This window comes from Hemitrygon akajei, chromosome 9, assembly GCF_048418815.1.
Source record: "Hemitrygon akajei chromosome 9, sHemAka1.3, whole genome shotgun sequence".
Lineage (NCBI taxonomy): Eukaryota > Metazoa > Chordata > Chondrichthyes > Myliobatiformes > Dasyatidae > Hemitrygon > Hemitrygon akajei.
This window is the reverse complement of record NC_133132.1, coordinates 142,733,220-142,745,430: the sequence shown is the minus strand read 5'-3', so window position 1 is coordinate 142,745,430 and position 12,211 is coordinate 142,733,220. Positions and strand designations below refer to the sequence as shown.

The window sequence follows — 12,211 nt, the reverse complement described above, 5'->3', positions numbered from 1 at the left end:
AGTAGTGAGGAATTGAAGTATACAGGTTATGGTGGTATTCATTCCTGCTACTTTTGATGGTTAACTATCTTGGATGCCCATTTTTGACCAGCTCCATTCTAAGTCTATTCCATTTGATACAATATCAGTATAACACAATAGAAGAACGTTCTGAGTGTGATGCTGAGACTTTATCTTCACAAAGATTACATGATGATCCCCTCCTCTGTAGATGGATAAATCCATTATAGGTGGAATGAAGTCAAGACGGTTTAACCCTTATGCTGTTTTGCTTGCTATTTGCTACATACCCTGATAGATAACAAAGGTCTTCAGGAGTCGGCCAGTATTGAGTTTGTCAAACCATTCTTTGTAGTAAACAATGCATTTTCATCCCTCTGCTGCTCCATGCTTCCAAGTGTTGTCCAACATGGAACACTGGCTGATTAGTTGAGGAAGGACTGTACCGATAATCAGGAGGTATATGTGCTCATGTTTGGCCTGATGCAGTGAGTCTAGAATCATTATTGAGAACTCTCAAGGCTATTTCTTCCCATAGGGTGGGTAGTCAGTACCTGTTCTCCAGGGCACCAATAGCAAACACAAGAGGGCATATGTACAAAATTAAGGGAAGGAGGTTTAGGGGAGACATCAGGGGTAAGTTTTTTACACAAAGGGTTGTGAGTGCCTGGAATGACTTGCCAGGGATGGTGGTGGAGGCTAAAACATTAGGGGTATTTAAGAACATCTTGGACAGGCACATGGATGAAAGAAAAATGGAGGGTTATGGGGTAGTGTGGGTTTAGTACTTTTTTTTTAAGGATTATATGGGTCGGCACAACATGGAGGGCTGAAGGGCCTGTACTGTGCTGTAGTGTTCTATTGGTGTACCAAATTCTGAGGAATTTCTATGGATTGTTCATCCAGGCTTCCAGATTATTTTTGGTAACTTAAATGCAAGCCATAAGAGATTGTGACAGAGAACAGTTTCAGATGTCAGAGTTAAGATGTGCTGTCTTGCGATATGAGTGAGGTTATGTTGGAACACCAAATAATTTGATTTATGTTACTTGATAAATTAGTAACTAAGTTTATTTAAAGCTAGGTGCTGGTAAATATGAATTTATATTACTTGATTACTTACACAGAAAGATGCTGAAACTTATTTTTCTTTATTGGTCCAGGCGCAAACTGAAGCTTCAGCAGAAAACTGTCTCTCTATGGTCTTGGGTGAATAGACCAAAAGAGCTGGAAAAGTACTTAAACCCTCTCTACGAAGCAAACAGCTTAGTCATCTGGCCTTCAGTGGCACCACAAAGTTTACAGCTTTGGGAAGGTGATTTTATTCTTCTCCAGATTGTGATTTCCTCGGTTTGTTTGTTTTTAAGGATTGCCAACTTCCTGGGAGTGTTCAGTAGATACTCTTACTTTACACACCAACAGTCGTGTTAACACAATATTGTACTGTTATATATATTTCTGATGACTTTGTAGAGGTTAAACATAGTCACTCACTTCTTTATGTACACCCACTTGTTTTAAAGTTAGTTGTATGGCATTGCATTTATTCTGGATTCATTGGGACATAGGATTAAATTTGCTTAATTAGGGTGTTGATATTTGCAAATGTAATACACTTTAAGCAGATTTCTTGCCAGGTTAGTTCATTAATAAGAGTAAATATTAATAATTAATAATTAGTAATACTGTTCTGGTAAACCAGAATCCTGGAGTATCAGTCCAGAAACACATTCAGTTCCCACCATGGACTACTGGTGGTGGCATCCGTCGGTCTCGAGAGACCATGGATCTGCGCCTGGAGTTTCCAGGGCGCAGGCCTGGGCAGGGTTGTATGGGAGACCGGCAGTTGCCCAAGCTGCAGGCCTTCCCCTCTTCACGCCACCGATGTTGTCCAAGGGAAGGGCACTAGGGCCCAAGCAGCTTGGCACCGGTGACGTCAGTGCCTTGCTCAAGGACACAAACACGCTGCCTCAGCTGAGGCTCGAACCAGTGACCTTCAGGTTACTAGGCCCACTAGGCCACGCACCAACACATTACTACATTAAGGATTTTAAATAGTTTGGATTCTTAAAAGTGTATTACCAATGGTAAATTGAAAAATGCTGGAAATTAGAAATACAAACAAAATATGGTAAAAAAAAAACTCAGCAGGCTATCAGCATATATATCTAGCCTTTCTAGAGGAACAGAATAAACTCAGTGCGACCTAAGTGGTTCCACTATCTTCTAGTCTTTTTAAATACTCAGTGGCCACTATATTAGGCATGCCTGGGTACCTGCTCATTAAGGCAAATATCTAATTAGCCAATCACATAGCAGTAACAATGCATAAAAGCCTGAAGGCATGGTCAAGAGGTTCAGTGGTTGTTGAGACCAAACATCAGAATGGAGAAGAAATGTGATCTTTGACCGTGGAATAATTATTGGTGCCAGACAGGATGGTGTGATTATCTCAGAAACTGCTGTTCTCCTGGGATTTTCACATGTAACAGTCACTATAGATTATAGAGAATGGTGTGAAATTAAAAAAGCATCCAGTGAACAATCATTCTGTAGGTAAAAATCCCTTGTTAATGTGAGGGATCAGAGGAGAGTGGCCAGACTGGGAGCAGCCACCAAACAGGAAGGTGACATTAACCACGTGTTACAATAGAGGTGTGCAGAAGAACACGTCAAACCTTGAATTGGATGGGCTACAGCAGCAGTAAAGGAGATGCCTAATAACGTGGCTACTGAGTATTATCAGCAACTAAGTACAGACAGGATTGCTCCTAGATTATAGAATTGCTATCAGCATTATTGTTGCACACAGAGCTGAAAGGATTTAAATAAAGAATTAATTAATTATATCATGGTGCAGAGGTTATATTTTTGATTTACTTTCAATTATCTTCATTGTAATTTACCTGTTAGTTATCACTTGAATTGTATTCTGATGCAGTCCTGGGTCACTAGTAGAAGGTGAGAGAAGCACACCTAATATTAATTGACTTTGTCAGTAATCTACCTTTCAGAGATGTGGCTATCTTGGACAGTATATAGGTGAAATCACCACCCAGTCCTTCAGGAAAGAATGCACTTTTTCATACTGAGATCATTCCCAATTGTTTTGAATGGCATTTCCTGTGTGCTAGAACAGGACAGAATCAAAACAGTTGTAGCAGCTTTCCAAAAGCAGTATCTCAGTGCAGTCTGAAACATTATTAAACAGTGAGGTTGTCAATCTTGGTTTAGCAAGTCCCTTATTAGCAAAGTATAGACACACCCAGGGACAGGCCAGTTGGGAGATGAAAGGCCATTGTAACATCTATCAGTAGTACTGATATCTCGGTAAATTAAGGGGAAAACTGCCATCACTTACAGATCAGTTTATAAGATGAAATCTTTTGCAAATTTTTGTACATTATTCCAAAGTACTCTTGACCAGGTACTCGTTTTATACTACAAGGATATCCAAAATTCTTCCTGCATTCTAACATTCACCATAGCCTAATCAATTTTACTTGCTGGCCTTTAGCTCTATTTTTAAACAATTCAACCTTTTAAGTCCTTTTGTGATCTTGTGGATGAAGCTCTTTCATTTGGTAGAAGACTATCTATCAGATAATCTGGTTAACTCAACAGCAGTATGTTTGCTTCCTCAAGACTGCTCCAATATCAGCCCCTTTGTTTCCTTTGAAATAACAGTTAGTAAAATGCCAGATAACTGAATTGTTTTACTATTTGTGGCCATACATCTCTTTTTGTTAAATCTCCCATGAAGTACCTTGAATGTGTACAATAATTCCACATGGCCAAAGGAAGTGTACATCACCTGCCTGTAGCAGAAGCATCACTAAGATGTGGAAAGGTGTTGTTTAGTCTTTCAGAGAAGGCAGAAAAAAAAGTCTATCCAGATTAAAATGGTTCGGCTCTGTGTAGTCATTTATAGTGTGTACTCTCATGATGTAATTGCTGTAGATATTTGAACCGGAAGTTACAAAGAAGATTGGGTATATCTTAAAGGATATTTATCTAAATTTTCAATTCTAGGTGTATTTCTCCGATGGAATCGTTCGTCAAAATATTTGGATGAGGCCTGGGATGAAATAATTCATATTATTGAGTACAATAAGGATTTACAGGCAAAAGTAAATGCACTTCGACGTCAGTTAGCTGAACTACAAACAGAAGATGGAGAACTTGAAAGTCCTTGAAAAATATTTATCAATTATTGCATTTTACTCAATTGAAAAAAGTAATACTTTGTATATAATGCTGCATATGGTTAATCCTTAAATATATTTAAACATCATGTTATCTACAGGAAGAAGACATTTAGATAAACCCTAACCCTTAGTTACATGGTAATAATTCAGTTGCCCTGAAAACTACTCTTGAGGAGGAATATTTTTCAATATGGTTTTAAAGTAAAATTTGCAAATAGAGCTGCTAACCATCAAGTTTCAGGATAAATTATTTAGATAAATAATGTATAAGTATTTACTAGGCCCTATCCTTACAGAAAGTATGAGCAAATCATTGATTATGGGAACAGTTAAACAATTAAATTATTGAATCAGAAGGATGAATGAATTATGGAAGTATTAACACATTGAGAACTTGTTAAAATAAACCATTGTTTAATTTAAAAATTAACTTTCAGAAGCAGCATCTTTTTAGAGACATATTTTGACATGAGGTAATATGTATCTCAATGGGAGAGTATAATTTAAGGTAGGTAATGTACTTCAGGCTGCAAATCTTTGGCCAATGCAGAGAAAATTACTAATTTGAGTTTGATACTTCTGTTAGCTATTGTGCTTAAATCTATCTCTACTTTGGTTGGGGGAAAAAAATGACTTTTTTGGAAATAATGTTTTCACCAGTTACTGAAACTTACTCATGTAGAAATATTGCACATACTGTATGTCGCAGGTAATGATTTCTGCCAACAGTGCCAGATTGCTATTGATGGATGTTCAGACTCATTTGCTGGATATCATACTAAACTAGGGAACAAATCGGAGGCATTGATGAGCTCTATTCTGATTCTTTTCAATGACAAATAAGATTTTTCAGACTGAGGTGAATTATGTAAATTGTTACTGTAAGTCCATTTATAATGAAATGGTTAGCTTATTTTAATTTGAAATGGAAGAGGACCAAGCTAGCTGCAAAGATGGAAAGTTTTTATATTCAGCAGACGACAATAACAGTAAAATTAGACAACAAAAGTTCCTCTCAAGAATATTAAGAACTGTTCTTCAAAGGGCAAGGCATCAATACATGGATGTAATCTATTTCTGGATTGTGAAACCGTTGTTTGCACTTTATGAAGAATATACTTCAGTTATATCATCATCTGGTGGTAACTTGCTCTATGAAATTAACATAGTAAATGTTAAATGAATTCCAGGACTATTCTAAGTAGAATATCTTCATAAAATTTAGTGGCTGCTTTTTTGTAACAGACCACTAAGTTGCACAATTCAAGTATATCATTTTGCTGAAGAAACTGTAGTTAAGAGGATTTGAAAATACACTATATGCATCATTTCCTGTCTTTAGTTGAACTCGCACTTTAACCTTCCACCTGCAAAGTCGCTGAAATTTTAACCTGCATTTGCTTGTTATTCTTTGCCGTTGTTCCTTTGCAAATTATCATTTGAAATGATCTTGAAGTAATTGTTGCTGATAAAGTTAAGAAATCAATGTAGGAAATCATGACACAATACATCTTTCCATCTCTATGCAAATACTTGTTTAGATACTTTGACAGCTTTTTAAAAGTATAGTACTGTCTTTGTTACACTACATTATAAAAACTGGATATTTTGGAGGGGAACACAAAGTCCAATATATCAGAGATGTCCTTGGAGGTTTTTGAAATTGTTTTGACCGCTATGTCAAATTACTATTTTTCAATATTCTGAAAATAGTGTAATTGAATAAATGCTTATAGTTCTAGAAAGTTTGGATCCAAAAAGTATGAGAGAATATGGTCACATTAGTCGAACAATGAGATACTAATAACATTTTCAAACCTCTTTCTTGTAAAGTGAGTGTTTTTTTATATGTTACAACCCATTACCCTTCAACTTGAAATCCCATCTCATCCAAGAGGGGAAACAGTGGCGTCTTCCTTTGTGGGGCCAGTTCAATTTATGCCAGTTTTGAGCTTACAGTAGAGTCTATGGTCAGGTAACTTTTAAAGTTAGTGTGACTATTGCTGATACAATTTTGCAATATGAACCACATTAAATGTTTTTACAAAATAACTTCACATTCTGCATTTATATTCCATTAAAGATGGATGCATTTCAAGAACAGTTGGGAATATATTTTTTTCCCAGTGGCAACATGATTTTGAAATAGATGATGTGAATGCTAATTCATTTAGATTGTATCAGGAAAGTATGACTTGCTGTTCTGATAGTTGCCTCTTTGACCTTCTGTAGTAGGGACTTCCTTATTAGAGACAGTAGAGAATCTTGAAAAGGGTGTAATTTTTCTCAATAATTAATCTCTCATGGACTGGAGTAATTAGCATTAAAATGTTCTGTCAATGTTTATGGTTATGAAATATTTTATGCTAAAACCAGAAATACTGTTAAATCATTTAATAATACTGTATGACCAATGTAGTGCATGTATATGAAAACAGCTGATTTCAATCTATGATTATGTGATCCAGATGATATGTAGGTGATGCAATAGTTGAAGTTAATGCAACTTCAGTCTTTCTGCAAATTTAACCAGATGTTTACTTGTGTGAACATATAATACATAAGAGGATGAAAATTTTCAAAGTACAATCTATGCTGTGTGAACTGTTATCTTTAATTAAGTACTGTCTAAATTATGCATGCATTGACTTGAAATGTAATTTTTTGGCATTAAATGTTTTAAATACACATGACCCTAGCTGTTGTGTTCATTCATATTTATTTTCAACAAAATCATTTGCGTTATTTTGACATTTTGAAATGAAATTTAAAATCACGATCAGGGGTTACATTTCTTGTTTAAAATTCTGGGTCCCATGACTCCCCAAGTCTATCAGTATGGGAATTCTCAGTCCTATTAATAATTAAACAACTAATTCTTAATTATTGCATTCTGATCTGTAAATCTGATGTACTGTAATTTCAACTATATGGCACTGAAGTTTAAGATGGTCTACAACAAGTTAGACACCTGATTTAACTTGTTCTTCATATGAACTAACGTGCAGGACATATCAACTAACAGGATCACTGAGGACTTAATTTCACTCTGGTTTTGCAGGTTCTGAGCTACCTGATAAGGCCGCTGTGTGAACTACAGACACTTGCACAGATGGGAGAGGTAAGTAATTTAGGAGGTTGTCTTCTGTTTCTGCTACTCACAATGGATTTTGTGTGCTTATGATGCATGGTTTCAGCATTTGTCTCCTCTCAAATGCTTCTCTGCTTTGAGTACTCATTGGCATTAGATTTCCAGAAGTCACAGTAGATGAGGCATTTCTTTGATGATGCTTTGCACATATCCTTGAATCTTCTGCCTGCCTGGCTTTTCTTGACTGAATAAACTATAATGCCTATTATTAACCATGTTATAAAATTAAATGTCTCAAGGTTATACTAAGGAAGAGAAGCAATAACTAAAAGCTTTGTTAATTTAATGCAAAAATTGAATTAATATTTTCATAAGTTATACTGTAATTAGTCATTTTAATATTCTGCTTGTAAATTACAATAGTATTCATTCAATAAGGCCCTCCCTACATTGGCTTTATAGAGTATGCCTCCATCAGATTTCTGAACATTCCTTAAAATTTCACAACGTGTATCAGTGATAATAAACCTGATTTTGATTCTTCTCTCTCCCTCTCACATTGACTAACTCTGCCAGCTGTCATTCGTCAAAAAGGGGAGAGAGAAATGGCAGTGAGACACCAATGGTAACACGAGGTGGAAATGCATGTTATTTAAAGTGTGGGGCTGGGAAACCATCGTTGTGTGTTGGGGGGAAGTAATGTACAGCTTATGGGGAAGGGTGACCCTACGACTCCTGTGAGTGGCAGGTAACAGATGGATGACACTTGCTCCCAGGACTGAAGTAAGTTGTGTTTGCACCTCCCCCAAGTTTAATTGTCATTAAGTACTACAGCACAGAAATGGGTCTTTTAGCCCATCTAGTTCATGCCAAACTGTTTTCTAGCTAGTTCCATCAACACACATGTACCAAAGCCCTCCATATCCCTCCCAGATGTACCTGGCCAAAGTTTCTTAAATGTTGTAATTGAACACACAATCACCACTTCTGCTGGCAGCTCTTCCACATTGGCACCACCCTCTGAATGAAGAGGGCCCTTAAACATTTCACCTTTAACCCTAAACCTATGATACCTAGGTCTGGTCCCATGCAACATCAGTGGGAAAAGCCTGCTTGCATTTATCCTATGTGTACCTCCCTCAAATTTTCCTTATTCTCCTATGACTAGCATTGATTTCTAAGTGTTAACTTTAATTAGTCTAATTTGAAGATAGCACTATGAGAAAAATCCCGAGTGATAAGACATCCCAGATATAAAGGACTATATAATAACACAACATTTCACATCACAAAATGTGGCTATTCAGCCTAATAGATCAGAATCAGGTTTATATTCACTGACTTGTATGACATAAAATTTGTTGTATTGTGATAGCAGCATAGTGCAAAGACATAAAATTACTAAATTACACAATCGATAAATAGCACACAAAAAGAAACAGAATAACAAGAGAGTGTTTATGGGTTTGGGGAAGCATTTAAGAAATCTGATGATAGAAGCTGTTCCTATCTATACTAACCTAAGTGTCCTCTGTGTGTGTTTTTTCTGCCTCCTATATTTACTAGCTTCCTCCTAAATTAACATCAATTAGTCACTTCTCTATGACATCGACTGAGAGACCAACCAGCTCCTGAGTAGTGCTAGTGGTGACTATGCAAAATTAAGGAAAGGAGTCTTTCAAGACCGCAACCTATAGGTGTAATGTTCAATGTCTAGCAAGCGAGACAAGGAAATGCACTGACCTTGAATAGGTGTATTAATAATTTATTTACAAACAAAAATTAGACCAAACATTCAAGTTCCCCAAGTCACACACTACAAAGCTGAATACTCAACAAACATATGTACATTCAAGAAACGTACTTGGTTAAAAGTGCACCCAGAGCATGCTTTCCCAATGGTCTCACCCAAAACAAAGGATGAAGAGAGCAAGCCCCTTCCATGTACTATTTTATATACCCAGTACATTTAAAATTGGACACTAGGCATCTTATCAAATGGGAAAAGCAGCTGCACCTTCTAAACTAACCAATCACAACGGAAGTGGCTTTCAACAATCAGAATAAGGCATGCCCCCACAGGACAATAGGTCCAAACGAAACTTTGGTCTATAGAACAGTCATCCTTCCTTCATCAATGTATGGGGCTGATTTCCAATCAGTAGAGGCCCCAGAGACATCAAACACTTCTTATACATTAACCTTTTCGTCCCAGGATCTTGGCCGGCCTTCACCAATGCATTAATCAGAAAGATGATTTGAAGGACTATCATAAAAAGTAAATTTCTAGGAGAAAAACTTTGCTTATGGAACCTTTGGCATCTGAAGACATGTATGATGAGTGCTGGTTATATTCAAGGTTTGTGAGAGACTAGAATTGGAGGAGTGATGAATTCTTGGAGGTTGTGGAGCTGGGGAAGGTTACAGAACCAGGAGGGAGCTGGGCATAGGGCAAACTAGTGCTGTCATTAATTAGTAATCCAGGTGCCTAAACCAAAGACGCGCTGTGGGATTAGGAATGATGACCACAATACAACACTGAGGTTTTGTATTTTTAAAAAACACCTTATTCATTCATACCCTTCAGGGGAGGCAATGTGCTGTCCTTCTATTCATTCAGCATCAAAACAGGCTCTTCAGCCCACTGTGTCATGTGTTGACCATCAATAATCCTATTTTATTCTCCCCCATCCCATCAATTCTTTACTCCAGAATATAGCAACTCACACATATTTGGAATGTGGGAGGAAATTCATCCAATCACAGGGAGAGTGTGCAAACTCCACACAGACAGCAGCAAAGGTCAGAAATGACTCTCACTGCAGTTGTGAAGCAGTATCAGCTTCAGCTGCATCTCTGCCCTTACCTCGCCTGACTGTGTGACTCCAGACCTATCCCATGTGGCTGATCTTTAACGTCTTGTAAGTGACTTACAGTTGTTTGCTCAAATAGAGAAGCACATCAAATATTTCACTAGCATGGCCAGAGTGACCTACAAAAGGTAGTGGATACAGCCCAGTCCATCACAGGTAAAGCCCTCCCCACCAATGAGCATACTTACAACGAGCACTGCCACAAGAAAGCGTTATCCATCATCAAGGACCCCCACCATCCAGGTCATGCTTTCATCTTGCTGTTGCCATCAGGAAGGTGGTACAGGAGCCTCAAGGCCCACATCAACAGGTTCAGGAAAAGTTTTTACCCCTCAACCATCAGACTGTTGAACCAGAGGGGAGAACTTTACTCACCTTAAAACTGAACTGATTCTTCAACCAATCAAGTCACTTTTAGGGACTCTATAGCTCACATTCTTGATATTTATTATTTATTTATTCTCCTTATTTTGTATTTGCAGTGTTTGTTGTGTTTGCCTTTGTCCTGTGCAGTTTATCATTGATTCTATTGTGTTTCTATTTACTGTGAATGCCCACAAGAAATGACTCTCAGGATCGTATATGGTGACACATATGTACTTTGATAATAAATTTACTTTGAACTTTCAACTTTGAATTGTGGACAACCTACAGTAGGCAACTGAAAGCCCTGAAACAATACCACCAACAATCCTTATGAAAGATTTTAGCATCAAATGGAAGGATAAATGCACTGACACCAGCATACTGAAGGAGGCCAACATGAATGACATATCCACCACAATAAAGCAACACCAACTCCAATGGTTAGGTCATGCCATCCAGACTATTTAACTCACATCTCCCCAAACAGATCCCTGCCCTCGCTGGGCTTCAAGGATAACAACAAAGTCAGCCCAAAGAAATTTAACTTTACATCCAAAAACTGGGAAGATATTGCACACAATAGATATACTTGGAGGAAATCTGTTCAAAGAGGAGCTGTCTTACCTGACAGTGACCTCCACAGTTCTACAGAGAACAAGTAGCAGCTGCAAAAGGAAAAACAACAACCAAAAGACCCAACCACTTTCTCTTGCCCCCAATACACCAGAATATGTGGATCCCAGATAGACCTCCATAGCCACCTGAGGACCCACCAATAGACAACCCCTTTAGAACATCTTACTGTAGTGATTGCACTACACTTCTATCAATAAAGAAATGTCTAATTTGTTCAGAATCCCCCATCAAACCAATATGAAAATATTTTTCTACACACAATTTTATCGAACCTTTTCATGAATTTGAAGATCTCCATCATGTCATCCCTTTATATGGATGATTGGTTCAATGTTTATTCTTCTATCAACATCACAGGCAACAGAAAATCTGGTCCTCATCATAGTGCTCTCTGCAGTGTTACCAGATCAGAGGATCTGTCTATAGGAAATGGATCAGTAAATATAAAATCTTTCACATCAAGGAAATGTTTAGAATACATTCAGCAGTGAAATTTGACACCTCTCTCCATTTTCTGAATCCTTCTATTTTCATCTCAGGAGACAAACTGTCTACTGACATTTACCACAACCCCATTGATTCCCTACATCTCCTCCCACACAGTGTCTTGTAAGTTTCTCAAAATCTGACACATCTTCTCCAAATGAGGCTTTCTATATTCCAATACCAGTTACATCTTCCTTTTGCACTCCTTTCTGTTTATGTTTTTTGCAGGGACCACTATCTCCATGCCTCCCTTGTCTGCTAATCCCTAACTGTCCAACCATCCCCCCCCCGCCCCCTTCCCCTGTATCTGCAGGAGTTGCAGCATATATTCCAACATCGCCTCCCTCACCACCATCCAGGGACCTAAACAGTCCTTCCAGGTCACGGAACGATTCATTTTAAAATAATTTTAAATAAAAAAAAACAGTTGAGCATTTGAATAGCATTTACAGCTATGATTACATTTCATTTCCAGAAAATGGATTGATAAATAAATTTTTTCACACCAAAACGTACATAAAATGCATTTGTATTAGAGCAAGAAAGTCATG

General features: G+C 37.5%; 1 protein-coding gene across 2 annotated transcripts in view; it reads left to right on the top strand.

Moving 5' to 3' along the window:
• Positions 1–6,896, top strand: part of mtmr9 (myotubularin related protein 9) — a 91,992-nt gene extending 85,096 nt beyond the window's left edge. For both annotated transcript variants that reach the window (XM_073057164.1, XM_073057163.1), the window contains exons 9-10: positions 1,164–1,315; positions 4,033–6,896. In XM_073057164.1, coding sequence (XP_072913265.1) covers positions 1,164–1,315; positions 4,033–4,196 — 316 coding nt within the window. In that variant the 3' untranslated portion in view covers positions 4,197–6,896. The remainder of the gene's footprint in view (positions 1–1,163; positions 1,316–4,032) is intronic.
• Positions 6,897–12,211: the final 5,315 nt, after the last annotated feature.